Source organism: Doryrhamphus excisus, linkage group LG8, assembly GCF_037039965.1.
Source record: "Doryrhamphus excisus strain RoL-2023G ecotype Guam linkage group LG8, RoL_Dexc_Guam_v1.1, whole genome shotgun sequence".
In the NCBI taxonomy this organism is placed as follows: domain Eukaryota; kingdom Metazoa; phylum Chordata; class Actinopteri; order Syngnathiformes; family Syngnathidae; genus Doryrhamphus; species Doryrhamphus excisus.
The window spans coordinates 7575355-7597162 of NC_136364.1; the positions used below are offsets into that span (position 1 = coordinate 7575355).

The 21808-nt window shown below is 41.3% G+C and overlaps 2 protein-coding genes across 6 annotated transcripts in view; both read right to left on the reverse strand.

Annotated features, from left to right (window-relative positions):
- Positions 1-15: 15 nt before the first annotated feature.
- LOC131134295 (high affinity cationic amino acid transporter 1-like) lies at positions 16-9317 on the reverse strand. Of its 5 annotated transcripts, none has more exons than XR_009131377.2 (13): positions 8756-9317; positions 7387-7780; positions 6343-6501; positions 5214-5373; positions 4990-5123; positions 4580-4802; positions 4364-4503; positions 3455-3557; positions 3215-3390; positions 2990-3141; positions 1189-1297; positions 772-946; positions 17-328 (listed from the first exon to the last, which is right to left on the reverse strand). XR_009131377.2 is itself a non-coding variant. In XM_058079411.2 (12 exons), the coding sequence occupies exons 1-11, from the start codon at positions 7754-7756 to the stop codon at positions 825-827; spliced, it is 1848 nt and encodes a 615-aa protein (XP_057935394.2). In that variant the 5' UTR covers positions 7757-7850; the 3' UTR covers positions 16-328; positions 799-824. The 5 variants fall into 5 exon arrangements, 1 of the variants encoding a protein (XP_057935394.2); XR_009131378.2 differs by lacking the exon at positions 8756-9317 and adding an exon at positions 7874-7933; XM_058079411.2 differs by lacking the exon at positions 8756-9317 and having other exon boundaries at positions 16-328; positions 799-946; positions 7387-7850.
- A 2589-nt stretch (positions 9318-11906) lies between these two features.
- gbe1b (glucan (1,4-alpha-), branching enzyme 1b) overlaps positions 11907-21808 on the reverse strand; it is a 90033-nt gene continuing 80131 nt past the window's right edge. The window contains exons 15-16 of the mRNA XM_058079408.2: positions 18643-18760; positions 11907-13902 (exon numbers count right to left, since the gene is read on the reverse strand). Coding sequence (XP_057935391.2) covers positions 13840-13902; positions 18643-18760 — 181 coding nt within the window. The 3' untranslated portion in view covers positions 11907-13839. The remainder of the gene's footprint in view (positions 13903-18642; positions 18761-21808) is intronic.

Genomic DNA, 21808 nt, shown 5'->3' on the forward strand with positions numbered 1-21808 from the left:
GTAAACATTTCAAAACATTTATTGCAAACTCCTTCATTGTTCATCATTGCTACAAATCCAAGTACTACAAAAGTGCATTTCAGGCATTGTGCTAAAAAAATAGAAAAACTCGCAGGTCTTACAGGTACACATTTCTGAACACACACACACACATAGGAAAGATAAGTGACATAAAAAAACTAACATAAAAAACACAAATTAAAAACACATCAACGGTGCCTCGCTTCCACCGACTTTCCCCATCCTTCCGCTGCTGGGCGTGTCAACAAAGCTCATCCGCCCGGCAACAAGGGACCGCTTGCGACTCCAGCTGGAAAAAACAACCTTGCTGTAAGAAATGAAGCAAAAAAAAACAAAAAAAAAAACTAAATAAGTTGTTTCAGAATTTCAAGAGTCACGTTAATGACTTCTGATTTGAAAATAGCAATTTACCGCGGAAATTATTTACATCAGAAATCACTTTAATTAGCAATTGCGCAACATTATAATGTAAATATAATTAATCTACTTCCGTGAGTATAACATTTGCAACTCAGCATTCACGGCTCTGCTCAAAAAAATTTGTATTTCATTTTTAGGATTTTTCCCCCCTAATAAATGATCAATACAGAAAACATAACTTGTTCACCGTAGGTGGGTAATCATTTATCAATACGTGATCATACAGTCCAAATGTACCACCGTAGAGAAGGCCCACCATTTTTTTTTTTCAGGGGGGACGCCAACACAAAGCGGGGATCTACCATACAAAAGCTCCAGCAAACAAACTACCTGTGTCTGACCCACACACCCACACACATAGTTGTGAATCCTGGTGGATGTCCTCAGATGTCCTGCTGGGTGGCGTCCGACTCGGTGTGAAATTTGGCCAGTTCGTACAAATCGGCCCTCCGTTCCTCTGCCCCTGTGCTGTTTCGGAAGCCGTAGCCAAGATACATAAGCAAACCTAAGAGAAAGACAGGACACTTCACATTGGACGGCCATTTTGAGTTAAAAAAAAACAAAATAAATCTGAGGGCAAAGTGGGCAGTGCCCCACTAGATCCAGCAGATGGCACTGTACTTTGAATTTAGCACATGTCAGATTCAAAAACACAAGCGGATCAATTCTGTCTTCAATTCTGGACTTTTGGTAACCCCAACTTCAACGAGAAGTTCAACGATGAAGAGAAGGTAAAGAACAAAGTACCTAAAGCCATACAGCAGGTGTAGTGCGCCCACGGTCCTTTCATGAGCTGGATCATCAGGAAGGTGTTGACCAGCATGCTAACCATGGGGAGTAACGGCACCAACGGCACCTGTGAGGGGCGAGCACAGTGTGGTGATGTCCCCACCCTGCTGGACGTCAGAGAGAATGCGGCTGTCATGTTTTTCCAACCACAGCAGCAGCTTTACTTCAAAGTGAGAAAGTTACAATGGTGACCTCGTGTTTGTCAATCAGTACGACATTAGCTTGGAAATTAAATTGAAAATGTTGTATGTTTTTTATGTTGCTCAAATTTTGTCCAAAACTGTTTTTTTATTTGACTGCAGCACATTTGAAAAATATCATTTTATAAGAAAACTTAAATCCAGCCATTTTCTGTACCGCTTATCCTCACTAGGGTGGCGGGCATGCTGGAGCCTATCCCAGCTGAGAGGCAGGGTACACCCTGGACTGGGAGAATTTTATTATTATTATTGTTAATATTAAGAGATAAAAGTTGGCATCTAACAAAAAATGCCATAGTTTTAAAAGAATAACAAAATATTATGAGGAAAAAAGGCATAATATTATAAGACAGCAATATTTTTTTCTTTTTGGGAAAACTAGATTGGGGAAAAGTTGTAATATTGTAAGAATAAAGTTAAAATATGATAGAAATACTCCTATAAATACTCCTATATTATTATTTTTTTAACACAGACTATTTACGTGGAAAGTTTTGTAATTTCCCCAAAACAAAGTTGCAGAAAAAGTTGAAATAATTGGAAAAAAAACACAACAGAAATATATAAAAAAATACAAATAAAATAAAAACTTCTATAATTTTCAGAACAAAGTCCAAATGTTCAGAAGAAAAAAAAGACAAAGAAGTGATAATCTAACCAGAAAAAGTTTTTACTACTTTAAACTGCTAAATATTAGCAGGAAAAATATTCAAGCAAATAGATCCTATTTTTCAAAAGTTCTACTTTTATGACAAAAAGGTTATCATATTGTGAGAATAAAGTCCAAATATTATGGAAATTGTCACAATATTATGATATTTTTAAGCTAAAAGTTTAGTTGTTATAGTATTATTAATAACAACAAAGTTTATTTTTCATTTTTGTAAAAAAGTTACATTATACAAATAGTCAAAATATTCTAAAAATAGTGACATTATTTAAGATGAAAGTTTTGTAGTCATAATTTATATGAAATTGGGTTGTGGTGATTGAGTAATTCTCAAGAATAAAGCCAAAATATGAAGAGAAAAAGTTGTACTGTAACAATATATTTTTTTTAATTTTACTCAAATAAATGTGTAATATGAGGACAAATAACATAATATTATGAGGGAAAAAAAGTGGGGCTGAAGTCCAAATATTGTGGAAATAGTCCAACTTATGATTATTTAAGCTGACAGTTCAGTAGCAACAATTTATACACGTTATGAGAAAAGTCAAAATATCATGGGGATAAAATCTAATTTAAAATCTAATCTAAAAAAACAGACATGAGAAAAAAGCTGACATTTTCAATATAAAAGTGTAATAGTGTAAAAGTGTAATATTATGAGAACAATTCCTGTCACTTAAGTAGCCAAGAGTTGAAATATTACAGATAATATAAGCTATTTTTTAAAACTGAGAAAAATGGGAACAAAGTCTTAAGATTCCAATGTTTTTCTATAAGCAGAATGTTTAGTGGTCATATTTTGGGGGGAAATTAGGTTGTGTTATGACAATAAAGTCAAATATTAAGGTCATTATGTGAAGGAAATGGCTGTCCTTGCGTGACGCACCTTGAAGGAAAGCTTGGTCTTGTTCTGCGGCTGCACGCACACCACCAAGGCCACGGCCAACCACGCCGACATGGTGAAGACCTGCACGGCCAGCGACCACAGCGTTTTCCCACACATGAGGCCAACTATGCTGAAGATCAACGCCAAAAGACCTGCGGGGAGAATCAGACTAGAATGAAGTCCGCTCCAGGCATGCTTCGCTTCAGTTTCGGCGGCGCCTCTCACCGAGCATGGCGGTACAAACCGCCACCACGGTGCCGGACAAGCGGGTGGGTTCTGTCCCGGCGCAGAGGATCAATTTCCCACAGGTGAGGGGTTGCTGAGGCGGGCGATTCCGGTCGTCCCGGTCGTCCCGGTCTTCGTCTTCCTCCTCGCCGGTCGGCCTGCGCTCGGGCTGGTACCTTCACACGAGCACGCACGCTGGTGAGGTGTAGCTACTCTTGTGGCGGGCGAGCGTGGACGTACCTGAGCACCAGCACGCAGGCCGCCACCAGCGTGTAAGCCAGCAGGGTCCCGATGGACATGAGGTCAACCAGGTCCTTCAGGTCAAACAGCATGGCCATCAGACCTGCAAGAAGGGGATTTTATTATTCATACGCACTTTCAACGTTAACTTCATTCCACTAAACCTTCTTATGATATGTATTCTACTGAAATCTTTATCCTTAGAAAAATTTATATTATATACGTAGCTATCATAAAAATTATCATAATTCAAGTTTTATGGAATATTCATTCATCCATTCATTTTCTACTGCTTATCCTCACGAGGGTCGCGGGGGTGCTGGAGCCTATCCCAGCTGTCTTCAGGCGAGAGGCGGGGTACACCCTGGACTGGTCGCCAGCCAATCACAGGGCACATATAGACAAACAACCATTCACACTCACATTCATACCTATGGACAATTTGGAGTCGCCAATTAACCTAGCATGTTTTTGGAATGTGGGAGGAAACCGGAGTACCCGGAGAAAACCCACGCATGCGCGGGGAGAACATGCAAACACCACACAGAGATGCCCGAGGGTGGAATTGAACCCCGGTCTCCTAGCTGTGAGGTCTGCATGGTAAACTAGACCGCCGTGCCGCCCGTTGGAATATTTTTATTAGAATTCTTATCATTTTATGTAATCATTCATTATTTTAATCTTTTGTTCATTTTTTTAAATCTATTTTATTCTAGATATAAAAATGTGTTTATAATCATTGATGTGTATTTATAATAATATTTGAACATGGCTAAGTATTAGAATAAACGCTGTGTTAGTGTTTTATTGAAGTCTACATTTTCGGTAGGCTTGATAGGACAGCAGCAGTCCTTTCTAGTCTTTCAGCATGAACTGATCCCAAGACAGTGTGGACCGCCATGAGCTCACCTGCTAGAACGCCAGACGTCACGGTCGCTATAAGAGGCGTTTTGGTGCGGTGGTTGATGGTGGTGAAGCATCGGAAGAGGAGGCCATCTTCCGCCATGGCCCACATGACTCGTGGCATGGGGAACATGGCTCCAAGGAGACTGCTCATGAACGCAAGGAGGCAGTTAGTGCGGCCCTATGCTACGCTACAATCAAGTACGTTTGCAGGCACCTTACCTGGTGGACAAGGCGCACAGCGAGCCGGTGGCCACGGTGTAGGTGGCGCCCACCCACCCCAGGTCAGAAAAGGCCTTGGGCAGGGGGTTGGATTCATCCAATTGGTAGTACGGAATCATGGAGGTGAGGGAGGCCGACACGCCGACATAGATGGAGAAGCAGATGAGCAGCGACGTGATGATGCTGACGGGGATGGCCTTCTGGGGGTTCTTCACCTCCTCACCTATCGGGAGACATGTCAACATCAACTTCCTGGCTTTGCTTTGATTGGCAGACATTCTGACAACTACTGCGTCACCGTCATTTAAAAATGTTGCAATTTTCAATTTGACAAAGAAGGTGCAGAGAGCGTTTCTACTGTGTCTTCCTGTTGCTATGCCAGCTTGAGCAGACATGCTGGTGCAACGTACCTGCAGTGGTGATGCATTCAAAGCCGATGAAGGCGTAGAAACACGTAGCGGCACCCGAGACGATCCCCTCCCAGCCGAACGGCATGAAGCCTCCCGCCCCCAGACTTTCCTTTAAAGCCGTTTTGTTTGTTCCCCTGCAAGCAAGAAAACACAAAACCTTTATTGGTCACCATGAAAGACTTTTGGGGGGCCAGGGGGGGGCAAACTGTCTCATTCTGACGCACTCGGTAGCGTTACTGATGATGTCTTCGGTGTTCAGGCTCCAGTTCTTCCTGTCTCCCTTGATGCAGCCTGCGATCATGACGAACACCAACACCATGATGTTGATGCTGGTGAACAACTTGGTCACCAGGGCCGACTCCTTCACGCCGAAGCCCAGCACACCTGGAAGAGGCAAAAACACGACGTGGGATGACTCCTCCCCCAGCCAGCTGAGATAGGCTCTGGATGGATGGATGGTGGATGGATGGCGGGACAGACGGATGGTCAATGGATGGATGGACTGACGTATGGATGGACAAACGGATGAAATGAAGGATGGACGGATGGATGGCGGTTGGATGGACGGATCGAATGAAGGATGGATGGATGGAATGAAGGAGGCATGGATGGATGGATGAAGGGATGGATGGTGGATGGACGGATAGAATGATGGATGGATGGACAGATAGAATGATGGATGTGAATGGTTGGACGGAGGTATGGATGGATGGTGGATGGATGGACAGATGGATGAAATGAAGGATGGATCCATGTGTGGATGGATAGATTGATGAACGGATGGAATGAAGGATGTATGGATGGTTGGCCAGATGGAAGAATGGAATGAAGGCAGTATGGATGGATGGATAGACAGACGGATGGATGGAATGAAGGATGGACGGCTGTGTGGATGGATGGAATGAAGGAGGTATGGACAGATAGATGGACAGACAGATGGATGGAATGAATGATGGATGTGTCGATAGATGGATGGAATGAAGGATGGACTGAATGAAGGAGGAATGCATGGATTGAAGGAGGTATGGATGGATGGACGGACGGACGGAATGAAGGATGGACAGATGGAATGAAGGCTGTATAGATGGATGAGCGGCTGGATGGATGGATGGAATGAAAAATGGATGTATGGACAGATGGAATAAAGGATGAATAAATGCAGGATGGATGGATGTACAGATGGAATAAAGAATGGATGGATGGATGGAATGAAGGATGGATGCATGAACAGATGGAATAAAGGATGATGGAATGAAAGATGGATGGATGGATGAATGAAGGATGGATGCATGGACAGATGGAATAAGGATGGATGGAATAAAGGATGGATGGATGGATGGATGATGCCCTGACCTGTGAGAATCATGATGATGAAGACTGCAAATAAGTCAGGGTACTCTGCCAGGACGTTGGGTGCGTTCATGGGCATGTGTTTCTTGCTCCAGGCCTCGATGCTGTTCCCGATGAGGGCGTCAAAGGTGGAAGCCCACGTTTTGGCCACGCTGGAGGTTCCTGCCGACAAACAATAGCTCACATTTCAGCACTCTTTTATTTTTCTTAGATTTCAACTCTATGATACTAAAGTGATATTTGTATTTATAATATTATAATGTTTATACCCATAAACTTCATAAAGTAGTTTGTATTCTAACAAGAACTTTTGTTCTCTTAATATTTGGACATTATTCTCATAACATTAAAACTTTTTCCGCTACCTAATATCTTTTACTTGTTTTATAGTTTTCCATAACATTATGACTTCAGTAAAATGGCGCAAGGCAGGGCAGGACTAGGGAGCACAACATTGACCCGCTAGAAGTTGGCCAGTGTGAGGAGAGGCAATAAGTAAATAAAATTAAATTACCTTCTCCATGAGATTACATTTATTTCTTTATTCTTTTAAAATTACTATTGATTTTTATATTTCTTTTTCCCCCCTACATTTTCCAAGTATGTAAACATTTTCAGACCATTTTTTCTACAACCTCATTTCTTTTTTTATTGTTACTGTTTCTCATAATATTATAACTTTGAAGAATTGTCTTAATATTTGGAACTTAATGCTATTTAAATGCTGTTGTTTTTACTCCTATTACTCTGATGTTAAAAATTAAATAATAAAATGATGACTTTTCCTAGCTTCTTTAAAAATGTGAGTATCTTAAAGTTTTCACATTAGTCTTGTAAAATTACTATAGATTTTTTTTCATTCATTTTTGATGTTATTTACAAAGTTCTGGATATGTGCTTTAGTTCCTCAGTAACTACTCTGTATGTATGTGCCTTTATTAATTGTATAAGAACTAACAGCCACGTGCCGCACTTTGGACACCCCTGTACTCGCTCTAATCACTTTGAATGAATAATATTTAGGTGTATTTAGTCAAAATGTCTCACCGATGGCATAAGAGACGAGGAGGTTCCACCCGGTGATGAAGGCCAGCAGCTCTCCGGCCGTGACGTAACTATAGAGGTACGCCGAGCCCGTTTTAGGGACGCGGGCGCCAAACTCGGCGTAGCACATCCCCGCCATGACGGCCGCTATCGCAGCTATCAGGAAGGAGATCACGACGGCGGGACCGGAAATGTTTTTGGTCACCGCGCCGGTCACCACGTAGACGCCGGCGCCCATCGTGCTGCCCACGCCGAGCGCCACCAGGTCGTAGGTGTCGAGGCATCGCGACAGGCGGGTGTTGTCGCAGGAGCAGTCCACCACCTTGACACGCACCAGCTGCCTGCCAATGCGCTTCAGGGTGTGTGGAAACATCGTGGCTCGGACACCGGGACGAACCTGTTGGCGAAACGACACAAGTTGAAGATTGTGAAGAAAACAAAAACACAAACGAAAGGGGGTACGGCGACGCTATCTAAGAATGCATTTTACAGATGACGTAATTTGTTCAAATTGGCACTACTGTACATTGTTTGTGTCACAGGTGAAAACAGTTCTATGTGACTTTACACACGTAAATAAGCTGTGCGCCACCTGGTGGCTTTAAGCTGTCACTACAGTTTTCCATGGCATTTCCTCACCGCAAGCATTCCAAGCTTTGCTAGTCTAGTTCACGTTGTTTGGTTGCAACTTTACCACTTTGATGTTTTGTAAAACAAAACATGCCGCTATGCTAATAAGTTGTATGTATTTCAAGAAAATACTACAAAAAGTCCATTATTTCCACATTTTCCCTCCTCTTTTTTGCTGCTTTTCAACGTTATAATTGCATAATCCTTGCAAATTTTCCTCGTAATATTTTATTTCCATAATATTTTGACTTTATTCCCATATTAACATAACATTGTCCCCAACCTAATATATCACATTACGACTTTTTTTAAATAATGCATTTTTCTTTAATATTTCAACTCTATGCTATATCTAATTTACCAATACTTACTACTAATTTTCCTCATAATATAACGAGTTTGTTCTCCCAAAATTGCATTTTCCTCATTAGAATATGAATTGTTTCTGTTAATATTTTGCCTTTATTCTAGTGAAATTACAGGAAATTTCTGCTGTTTTTTAAAAAATGTTCCAACTATTTCAAATTTCTTCTTTTAATATTGTATGTATATAAAATACATTGAATATATTGAATGCATCCTTCCATTGCTATGTCATTTGCATCATACTATCACTTTGTTACCGTCATATTTGGCCTCTATTCCCATAATAATAAAGTTCCCCCCAACCTAATACTTAAATAATTCATGTTCTAGCAGCAAAGTATGAGGAATTGAAAAGAACGACTGTTTGGCAACTTACCTCACTATTTAAAATGAGTTTCTTTTGTGCTTTGTCGCCACCTTCAGGAGCCCACCTTGGGGGTAACTTAGGCTACTTCCGGTGTAGCTGCGAATACTACCAGTATAAGACCGGAAATGTAGCTTTGCATTTGTTTCCTCATCTTATTTCAGTCCTTAACCGGCAGTGCAACGTCGCTGTGGCGTTGCCTACTTTAAGTTTTATTGCTAAAGAGTCGTTTCACAGCGACTTCCCATGCTAGCGTAAGCCGTCACGTTGACGTTAAGGTAAAAACCACCTGTTGTTCCGTATCTGCAGATTCGTCGTTGTGGAATGGTGAAGCTGTGTTACATGGTGCAGCTTTCGTCATAGTGATGAAAAAAACTAACCGATACATTCTACGTTCGGATGTAATAAACGTCATACAATATACACAAATAAACAAACTGAGGAAGGCTTATTTTAATTTGACTATTGTATTTTAGCACCCAGGGGGCGTCAATTGCCACCTTCTACCGCTAGATGGCACTCTTTGCAAACTAATAATAACTCCAAGCGCCTCACGCTGAAGTATTTAATTGGAGACATGGACAAAAAAGCTCGTAAAACTTTTGTGAGACCTCACAAAACTGTTTACATTAAAAGCATTGTACTTCCGCTACTTCCTTGTTCAGAGCGGATGTTTGCGATGAAACTTCAAATTAAGAGCAACACATTGGTTGAGTTTCTGGGAGAACTTTTTACTTAGAGAACAAGCTGGGCACAGAAGTGTAAGAACCCGATGTATGGCTAATCAATGCATTTCCTTTCGAGCACTAGTACTCAAAAAGAGATGCGGCAACACTAGCTAGGACCGGATGTTAGCATTATATTTGTAGAGCAGAATATCCATCACTAAATTCACTTTACACCTCTACAGTTGTGCAGTAAGGAATGCGGACGTTTAAATTAAATCATGCATTTCCACCCGATTTTCCGCTATTTGGAGACAAGGACATTTTTTTAAATCCATCAATTATTATGCATGACAAACAGAAAAAGCTGAAAGAACCAAACCAAAAACATGCACATGCACAACACGTGCTGCCTGCTATTGGTGCACCAGTGGACCTGCATGATATCTTTTACTTCCACAGTATACAATAAATATTAACATTAGTGTGTAACGTGTAAGATTCGTTAGTGATGCATGAACCAACATTAGAAACAAGTCATTAGCATGCAGTGCACAACCACAACAATACACTTTTAAAATAATACCTCAATCTCAATCCACTATATGAAGTGAGCCTATTACCGCTGTCTGATGTTGAGGAATATTCGGATAGTAGCAGTTTATACTCATTTGTCCTCCAAATAAAGATTCATTATCGTGTTTGAGAAAAACATCAGTCTCCCGGTATGTTGAAGCCATTATGATGTTGGGTCAGATGGTTAAGCACTACACTTGAGAGGCTGAAATGTATTCAAAGTGATCCTCAAAAAAAGTTTATTTTTCATGCTTGTCAGCCAAAAAAGAGAAAAAAAGTCTAGAAATCGCTGTGATTCTTCCAGCACAGCTGAGTGCTGGAGGATGGGCCGTGCATGTAAATGTGCTTTATTCCTCTGCACCACAAGCTGCCATACGTTGGCAGTGGAGCGCGTGCACTGATACGTGAGACAGGTGTGACAATAATAATAAAAGTAATAATAATATTGCGGTAGATGTATATCACACATGCTGAGCATGAAGGTGGCTCCAGATCAGTTCTTCATGTGAGCCAGCTTTGATGCAAAGACACAAGGAGACGATCTGCTTTGTTGTTTTCTTTGGAGTGAATTCCATGTTTTGTGGGAAACATAATCCATGGAAAATAATTTACGATGTATCCCCGTCACCATTCAGCATCCTCTGCCCTGCTAATTTGCATTTTGTGCCATCTGTGCTAATTAGCAGAGTAGTCACTAAGGAACTAAGGTACATACATTTAGAGTAGTTACTGAGGAACTAATGAGTGGAGTAGTTACAGAGGAACTAGGGCACATACATTTAGAGTAGTTACTGAGGAACTAACGAGTGTAGTAGTCACTGAGGAACTAAGGCACATGCCTTTAGAGTAGTTACTGAGGAACTAATGAGTAGAGTAATCTCTGAGGAACTAAGGAACATACATTTAGAGTAGTTACTGAGGAAGTAATGAGTAGTCACTGAGGAACTAAAGCACATACATTTAGAGTAGTTACTGAGGAACTAATGAGTAGTCACTGAGGAACTAAGGCACATACATTTAGAGTAGTTACTAAGAAACTAATGAGTAGAGTGGTTACAGAGGAACTAAGGCACATACATTAAGAGTAGTTACTGAGGAAAGTAGCGTAGTCACTGGGGAACTAAGGCACATACATTTGGAGTAGTTAATGAGGAACTAATGAGGAGAGTAGTTATTGAGAAACTGAGGCACATGTATTTAGAGTAGTTACTGATGAACCAATGAGTCGTTATTGAGGAACTATGGCATATAGATTTGGAGCAGTTATTGGGAAACCATTGATTAGTTACCGATGAGCTAAGGCACATACATTTAGAGTAGTTATTGAGGAACCAAGGTACACACATTTAGAGTTGTTACTGTTGGATCTATTGAGTAGTTACTGTGGAACTAAGGCACATACATTTAAAATAGTGAGGAGGAACCGATGAGTAGTTATTGAGGAACTAAGGCATATAGATTTGGAGCAGTTGGTGAGGAACTACTGAGTAGTTACTGAGGAACTAAGCACATACATTTAGAGTAGTTACTGAGGAACAAATGAGTAGTTACTGAGGAACTAAGGCACACAAATTTTGAGCAGTTACTGATTGAACTAATGAGTAGTTGCTGAGTAACTAAGGTACATAGATTTTGAGTATTCACTGAGGAATTAAGGCACATACATTTAGAGTAGTTACTGGGGAACTAATGAGTAGAGTAGTCACTGAAGAACCACGGTACATCATTTAGACTCGTTGCTGAGGAACCAATGAGTAGTTAATTAGGGAACTAAGGCACATACATTTAGAGTAGTTACTGAAGAATGAGTTAGTTATGAAGGAACCAATAAGGAACTAATGAGTAGTGGTTAATTTTGTGTATCCTACCCATTTGACTGCTTTGACACGTCTGCTGCAAGCGTGTAAAAACCATCCACCCTCTCCAGTAGACATTTTTATTTGAGATGGTACAGTGCACAAAAACCTTCACCTTCATTGGCATGAAATTACTGGCTCTGAAGTTGTAAGTCATCGCTGGACTCACATGACAAACACAAGAAAAGAAAACATCCCAACCTTTTGTAGTTGCTACAAGTTACCGTGCAAATGACAGCTTTTATCTTGATCATAGCAATGTCCCACTAATCCTTTGGTTAAGTGCTGGTAATACTGACAGTGCACCACGCTACATGAAGGTACCCTTAAAACAACCACTATGTTGCTATTATAACTATTCTCACTATTTGGCAAGCAACCGTCATATATCCTCCATTTTCTTTGATGGTAAAACACACCTGCCATTTGCAGGGTGAAAAATAAGACATGTATCATTGAGTCTTCACAGTGTTTGGTAGTGGGATCACTATTTGGCAGAACCATCAGTCTATAATGACCTGTGCTGCAGTGTTTTATTTATTTGTGGCAAGTTACCACAAGTAGAACACAGTGGATTCTGTTTTTCAAAACGGACGCCTTTGGAGACTAACATGGAAGCACGTGGCGCTCTTCTCAACGAGCAGCGGGTACCCACATAAAACACAATAAAACCAAAGACACTTCATTTGGATGAAAAAAGTGAAAAGGGATTACTTTACAACAATGCCAGAATATTAGTGGGGGGGGGATATTTTAGAAGCATAAAGTTGAAATATTAAAGAAAAAAAAAGATGATTAAAAAAGTCATAATATAAGAAGCAAAACAAATAAAAATAGGTTGGAAAAAGTTATATTACAAGAATGAAATCAAAATATTTTGGGATAAAGTCAAACAAAAATATTCACAATATAGATGTAATATTCATTCATTCATTTTCTACCGCTTTTTTCCTCACGAGGGTCGCGGGGGTGCTGGAGCCTATCCCAGCTGTCTTCGGGCGGGGTACACCCTGGACTGGTGGCCAGCCAATCACAGGGCACATATAGACAAACAACCATTCACACTCACATTCATACCTATGGACAATTTGGAGTCGCCAATTAACCTAGCATGTTTTTGGAATGTGGGAGGAAACCGGAGTACCCGGAGATAACCCACGCATGCACGGGGAGAACATGCAAACTCCACACAGAGATGTGGACGAGGGTGGAATCGAACCCTGGTCCTCCTAGCTATGAGGTCTGCGTGCTAACCACTCGACAGCTGTGCCGCCAGATGTAATATTTGTAAAGAAAAAATAGTAATTCAATGCAAAAAAATAGTTATGTAAGGAGAACAAATTAATTTTAATCAGACGCTTTGTCACGTAATTGACAATTATTTCTTTAAATACATGGCTTGGTATCCAAAATGTAAAATAGCGGCCCTGGAAAAAGTTTGGACACCCCTACTGTAGAGTCTGATGACGCCAGTTTATGAAGTCCTGAACATCCAATTTGTAGTAAAGACGCATTTATAAGCCACAAGAGATGTCATTAACCACATATAAACCTTTTCTAGAAAGGATAGAAACAACATACTAAGGGTACGCTTCTGTGAACGGGGCATGGCAGACCCTCCTTACGCTACCATATCATGCCAAAGTGCAAACATTGTGGTTGTGTGTTGCTTCCCTGCACCACGCTTGTGTTTCACACGACAAAGCACATTTAACGGCGCTAATAAACGGCTGCAGGCTGGAGCGAAATGGGCTCAAGCAGCGTTTGGAGGCTGCTGTATGGTCCAAATGGACCAATCAAGCTAGGCTGCATTGATGGTGTCTGAAAGCACAATAGCTCAGTGTGTGTGTGTGTGTGTGTGTGTGTGTGTGTGGGGTCCATCCAGAAACAAAGTGAGTTTGGTGAGGTTGACACTTTAAAAGACAAAGGTGATTGTTAACACTCAGTCTGAGGGTGGAATCCATTTGTGATGACGCGTGTGCGCGGAGACAATGGTCCTCTAATAACAGTAATCCATCTCCTCATTGGCCAGAACGATGGCGGTCCTGCAGGGGATGTACACCTGAGACAGAGGGATAAAGAGCGAGAGGAGAGCAGACAGAGGAAACGTGGGGAGAGAAAAGTCAGATGGCGGCGTTAAAACCCAACGTCTTGATTGTGGGGATTGTCGGGAGCGTGTGAGCGTGCTCTGTGGCTGCCGCCACGAGGGGACGAGGACTGGAGAAGGATAAATAAGAGATGGGCAGCGGGGAAACACAATGGAGGAGATTATTGCGTCTCAGTGGAGGACACACATGCTCTGACAGGCTTTCCTGGAAAAGAGCATCAAGGTGAAATAGTTGCTGTTTGATGACAGCTAGGGGGCACTACAGGACTCCAGCCATCCTTTTTCTATGCCGCTTATCCTCACTCGGGTCTGATTCCTCACTCAGGTGTCTTTGGGCGAGAGTCGTAGTACACCCTGGACTGGTGGCCAGCCAATCGCAGCACTACAGGACTTGTAGTACAGTACTCCCTTGCCATTGAGTTTTGCTTTTACATGCATTCATCAATCATCGCTGTTGAATATGGTATAAAAAATATCCATACTTGAGCAAACTTCAGCATATATACGTATTAAGCATTTTCAAGCATAAAAATAGATAAAAGAGGAATAAATGAGAAGATGCATTCAAAGAATTGTGATGATACAGTATACACTGGTCACTAGCTGTCAGTAATGTGGAAGTACAGGAAGTACTATGCAGAAACAGGAAGGGAAAAAAACGACAAGGAGAAACACTCCCAATGCTCACTTGTGTGAGTCTATTCATTCATTCATTCATTCATTCATTCATTCATTCATTTTCTACCGCTTTTTCCTCACGAGGGTCGCGGGGGGTGTTGGAGCCTATCCCAGTTGTCTTCGGGCGAGAGGCGGGGTACACCCTGGACTGGTCGCCAGCCAATCACAGGGCACATATAGACAAACAACCATTCACACTCACATTCATACCTATGGACAATTTGGAGTCGCCAATTAACCTAGCATGTTTTTGGAATGTGGGAGGAAACCGGAGTACCCGGAGAAAACCCACGCATGCACGGGGAGAACATGCAAACTCCACACAGAGATGGCCGAGGGTGGAATTGAACCCTGGTCTCCTAGCTGTGAGCTGTGAGATTTTCTCTTAACAAGACCACTATATTGGGTAATAGAGTGACTATAGGGTTGTTATTTCATCTCTAGAGCGCTTTAATAATGTTAAAATGTGTATTTAGAAGGTGGTAAACAGGTTTTTGATATCTAATATGTCTTATTTTTCTAATGATGTCTACTATGCTGGATAATAGTAGTGTAAAAGTGACTATAAGGATGTTATTTAATCTCTAGAGGGCTCTAATAATGTTAAAATGTGTATTTAGAAGGTGGTAAACAGGTTTTCTATCTCTAATATGTCTTATTTTCTCTTATGATGTCTACTATGTTGATTAATAGGAGTGTAAAGATGACTGTTGGGGTGTTATTTCATGTCTACAGGGCTCTAATAATGTTAAAATGTGTATTTAGAAGGTGGTAAACAGGTTTTTGATATCTAATATGTCTTATTTTTCTAATGATGTCTACTATGCTGGGTAGTAGGAGTGTAAAAGTGACTATAGGGATGTTATTTCATGTCTAGAGGGCTCTAATAATGTCAAAATGTGTATTTAGAAGGTGGTAAAGAGGTTTTCTATATCTAATATGTTTTATTTTCTCTTATGATGTCTACCATGTTGGGTAATAGTAGCGTAAAGATGATTATAGGGGTGTTATTTCATGTCTAGAGGGCTCTAATAATGTTAAAAATTGGATATAGAAGGTATTCTAGGCTCTAACTACAAAAATATTATAATATAATAATAAATAAATAATAAAAATATTAATATTTCTAAGTAAGTCATCCTACTTCATGGAAATTCACTTTTAACTGCCATAAACGAGGGATCGGTGTAGATGACATGACTGAGTACGTTCAGCATTTCAGAAGGAATATAGAAGCATGGATTTAAAACTTAGAATAAGATGCAGTGGAGCTTCTGGCAGAATCTGCTGCACCAAATAAAAACTGCTGAGGTGACAGACGAGAAGAAGTGTAAATGTCAGGTGTACTGTACAGTATGCATGTAGCATACGTTTGCATCTACAGTATTTATATTTAGAACAAGGACGTCTCGGTGCAGCTAATCAGCTCTTTGATCAATCTGTTTGATATTCCCCGCATGCTTTGTGGGCGAGGGACACCGAGCACCATTAGTCATCTCGCATTCTCGCCAGCCGAGCAGACATAAAACGCTGTTAGATTTCCCCACAGAGACGCCTCCGAAGAAACAACCAATGCCAGCCCGCAAACTATTCAATCTGCACGCACACTGCTCTTTAGGGCCACCACTGGGCCTCTGGGGGTGGATGTGCCTCAGTGGCGCCCCCGGTGGCCCAAACGTGTAGAAAATGAAGACGAAATAACAGAGCAATGAGAAAAACAGCAGCCTCATGCCGAGGCTCAATAAGACTCCAAATCTACACAGAACTTTGGTCTAAGAACATGTAAACAGATATAAACAGGAATCCTAATCTGATTGGTTGACACGGTGGATTTTTAAAATCAATTTTGGGTTTACTCTGCAGCCTCACGCCTAATCTGGATCAAATTGACTTGACATTACAACCCTGCATAAAAATGACAAGTTTGAGTTTAATTTGGATACAATTTCTCAGAGGTACTTTTCATTCATTCATTTTCTACCGCTTATCCTCACGAGGGTCGTGGAGGTGCTGGGGCCTATCCCAGCTGTCTTCGGGCGAGAGGCGGGGTACACCCTGGACTGGTCGCCAGCCAATCACAGGGCACATACAGACAAACAACCATTCACACTCACATTCATACCTATGGACAATTTGGAGTCACCAATTAACCTAGCATGTTTTTGGAAGGTGGGAGGAAAAAGGAGTACCAGGAGAAAACAACAACAAACTCTACACAGAGATGGCTGAGGGTGGAATCGAACTCGGGTGTCTTGGTTGTGTGGCCTGCGCGCTAACCTCTTGGTCAGGTACTTTTCAGTTTTCGTAAAATACAATTTTCCCATTGGAAACAATCAGGACTTCTTAGAGCTCGGATGTTTCTACGGATGTGACAGGAGGCGTTACAATCACCATGGGAACGAGACGAGACGTGTGGCGGACAAGAAGGAAGAGAAGGAGAAGAAGAAGGAAAGTAAGAATCAAGAAGGAGAAAGAGAAAATGAAGAGAAGAAAGAGGGGAAAGGGAAAGGGAAGAACATGAAGGAAAGAGCAAGAAAAAAGAAAACAAGAACAAAAAGGAAAAAGAAGTAAGAGAACAAGAAGGGAAAACTGGGAGGAGGACAAGCAGAAGAAGAAGAAGAAGATGTGTGGGGGACAAAAAGAAGGAGGAAGAAAAGGAGAATAAAAAAGGGCAATAAGAAGACAGAGAAGGTAAAAGGGAAGACAGGGAAGAGGAGAAAGAAATAAGAAGAAAAGAAAAAGGAAGATAAGAATAAGAAGGAAAAAAGAAGACGAAGAAAGAAAAAGACAAGAGGAAGCAGAAGGAAAGGCAAGACGATGCAAAAAGAAGAAAGAGGAGGAACAGGAAGAAGAAAATGGCGTGAGTGGCGTGCGACCACTTGAAGGGACGCTGCTAAAAGATCCACGAGGGTCACCGATGCGATGCGTACGGATTTGCCGCTCTGCACCGCTTCGCTTCCGTGTGTCACCGGGAGGAAAATGAAGAAGATGAAAATGAGATCTTTCTTCTCAAACGCACACGTGGCGCCGTGGAGGACAAGTTAGAAAGCAGCAGCTGTTCGACAGAACGGCGTGGGCGGCGTTCACGATTATGCCTGTCACAACAAACGAAAAAGACGGTGCGAGGAGGAGAAAGAGGAGGAAGAGGAGGAAAGGGAGAGAGAGACGAGGTCGTGTTGGCTAATGGACGGCTAAAGGAGCGTCACAGACTAGCTTCCCAGCGCCGTTGGTTCCCTTGTTTGGCAACATGGCAGCTTGGCGATATGAGGAGCAGCCTTGGTATGATGCCTTCTATAGCTGGACATCACTGCTACTAAATAAGGGCCGTCCAGGGGCCACACGCTGACAACGAAAGGGTCAAATTTGCCAGTTTCATATCCTCTAACAGCTTTGTGATGTGGGTGAAAACGGATATTAAATATCACGGTAGCGTTTTGCAATTTTCGGTAGATAGCCAACGTGTGTACAGTTGCTAATTGAGTGACAGTATTGCGTTTTGGCCACGATTTCCTTCTGCTGGAGATTTTATGAAAAGCATGGCTATAGTGCATTGCATTGTGGGTCGGCTGCTACATTTCCTCATTGCTGCAGCATGAAGGGGCGGCACGGCGGTCTAGTAGTTAGCACGCAGACCTCACAGCTAGGAGACCAGGGTTCAATTGCACCCTCGGGCATCTCTGTGTGGAGTTTGCATGTTCTCCCCGTGCATGCGTGGGTTTTCTCCGGGTACTCCGGTTTCCTCCCACATTCCAAAAATTGGCGACTCCAAATTGTCCATAGGTATGAATGTGAGTGTGAATGGTTGTTTGTCTATATGTGCCTTGTGATTGGCTGGCGACCAGTCCAGGGTGTACCCCGCCTCTCGCCCAAAGACAGCTGGGATAGGCTCCAGCACCCACCGCGACCCTCGTGAGGAAAAAGCGGTAGAAAATGAATGAATGAATGCAGCATGAAGGAACCTCATCATCATAGCGTGGGATATTAGTGAGTGGAATGTTTAGTTCAAGGAGTGCGTACCTGTATGGAATTGGCGCGGCCGTTGAAGGGTTGCGGCTCGGTGAAGAACTCTGTGTTGTGGTCCAGCCGTCCGTGGCCTCCGTACAGGACCTCGTCTGAGTCCAGCTTGATTTTGTATCTGAGAGGCGGGGGAGTCAAGGCGCAGTGAAAGCGATGGAATAGCGTGTGAAACAAGAGCCGCGCTCAATAAGCGCTTCTGCTCCTTGCAAAGCCAAACCTGCGCATCCGTCGGCATTCATGCTCGCTAAGTGATGGCGCCGAGGCCAGATCATGATACAAAGACAACATCGGGAATGAACATGGAGACAAAAAGTGACTGAGTGATCTCATTTACTGTGTAAACGAGGAGCCTGAAGTGATCCAAACGGCTTTCTTATTCTTGCAGTTTGTCTGCGTTCATCCATTTCCTCTTCTGACACGACTTCAAAGCCCAGATTATCTCTTGTGACGGCAGCGAAGCAAGCGTCTGAAGCTGGGGGCCCAAGGCCTTGGGGGCCATTTGCAGCCCATAGCTGGCCCTCAGTTTATACTGTAAAACATCCATTACTGATCACATACAGTATTAGTGGACACAACACTGACTGACTGATGTTTTGTTCAGGTAGTTTACTACTGGAGCCTATCCCAACCGACTTCGCGTGAGAGGGAGGGTACACCCCGGACTGGCGGCCAATGTATAGACAAACAACCATTCACACTCACATTCATACCTATGGACAATTTGGAGTCACTAATTAACCTAGCATGTTTTTGGAATGTGGGAGGAAACCCACGACACAGAGATGCCAAGCGGAGAATCGAACCCAGGTCTTCCCGATCTCCTGACTGTGTGGCATACATGCTAACCACTCTCCAATGTGCGGTCCACCATCAAAGTCCTAATTACTCAAAGAAAATTGACAAGGACAATCTTAGAATAGTTTACAACAAAAAATAGTTTTTTTTTTTTTTTTAATAAAGTCAAAATATTAAGGAAAAAAAGGCTGACTCTATTAAGTCTGGAATAAACCCGTAATATTGAACTATTAAAGAAAATACATGTTTTTTTTTTAAATGTCGTAATATGATAAACAAGCAAGAGAAAATGAAGTTCTATTTTTTGGATAGTTTGTTTTGGGAAAATTTTTACAATATTAACAAAATCAAAGTCAAATAAAGGCCAAATTATGAGAAGAAAATTAGAAAAAAGTTGCAATTTTATGAGAATGAACTGGTATGAGGAAGGTTAACATAATTTTAGTTTCATAGAAATGGAATCTTAAAGAAAAACTATGTGATAAAAAAGCCATATCATGAGATAAATAAATAAAATAATAAAATAAAATAAAAATATGTTGTAATTTACGGAAAATTAGGTTGGGAGAAAAAGTTATAAAATTATGAGAATTAAGTCAAAATTACGGGAACAAAATTAATCAGAGGAAAGTTCCAGGAGTTGGAAAATAAAAGAAAATAAAACAGTTGTCATTTTTTTTACAAAAATAAAATGAAAATATTTTGAGAAAAAAGTCACAATCTAACGTGGCAAAAAGTGCCAATGTAAAATAAAATAGCATCATTTTAGGACCATAAAGTTAAAAAATATGAAAGAAAAAGTATGTTACTCATATTATTATGAGAAACAAAACAAACACATTTGAGGAAAAGGAGGTTGCGGAATATAATCAAAAGTTGAATAATTAACGGAGTGTCCTTCTACCAATATATTCATTATCTCTCCTCTGGACATGTCCCAACCATGTCACTCTGGCCTCTCTGACTTTATCTCCAAGGCCTCTAACATGTAATGTCTCTGATGGATTCATTCCTGATCCTATCCATCCTGGTCACTCCCAATGAGAACCTCAGCATCGTCATCTCTGCTGCGTCTCATGTCATATCGTTCATGTCTGTTTTTCCTGAGGTGGTCCTTGCTGGAATGAAAGCTTTGGACACCCCCCGGGGCTTGAGCTGCCGCTTTGCACCTTGGAGCCTCTGAACAATCTCTGTGAGGGTCTTCAGCCCGTCACACATCCGGCCTGGGGAGGACACAAGCTGGCCCTTTTGTGGTGTGGTGCAAAAACACCTCCACCAATCAAGGCCGGCGGTTGAACCGGAGAGTCTATCTCCACGTGAAGGACACGGCACGCTCCCGAGGACGCACGTGTTGGATAAAGATGACAGCTGCTTTGGAAAGAGGAATGGAGATGTTTTCCAGCAGGCACTTATCAGCCTCTTCAAACAGGCACGCTGTTGAAAAGCCATTCACTCGGCTGGATGTCATTGAAAATGACTCTTTTTTTTTTATTATTGACATATGGCGGCGTGGAGGACCAACTCACCATGTTAGATGGAGAGGATAAGAAGCGCTCTTCACAGGTTTCAACGCCTGCGACTCTCCAGCGCGGCCTAGTGCTCTTGACTCAACCTTGTAGCAAGTACGTGTGTGTGTACTTTAAATACAAATCACCCCAACACCTTGTACCTGAATAGGCTCCGGCATACACCCGCAACCCCAGTGCATATAAGCGGTATAGAAAATGAGACTTGAACCTGAAATACAGACCACTAGCATCAAAACCATCAAGTGACGCCAAGCCAAAAGAAATATGTAAAAAAAAAAAAAAAATCACATTAGATTGCAACTTTTTTTCCTTTTTACATTGTGAATTTATTCTCATATTTATATTTACTTATTTTTTATTTTAATTTTTTTATTATAGATTTTCACCCAGTAATATTACGACTTTATTCAAGGAATATTTTGACTTTATTCTGGTAAAATTATAACCTTTTCCCACTTTAACTTTCCAAAATGTATTACTCTTTCTCATCATGCTATGACTTAAAAAAAACATATTTTAACACATTATTCTTTCTTCTGATATGATCAAATTTGTCTTGTAAAATTGCAACTTTTTCTTGTCATTTTTTTACTTTATTCTTTTTTCTATCTCTACTGTAAATATTTCAACTTTTGCATAATATTCCCATAATATCTTGACTTTATTCTTGTAGTATTAAAACTTTTTACCCAAGCAAATTTACCCCCAAAATGACAACATAAATTCTAAATTTTCTTCAACTTGATGCTACGGAAATGACATAATTTTTCCTCATATTACATGACATTACATCATTTTTATCATTAGATAACTTTTTCTCTTAATATTTTGACTTTTATTGT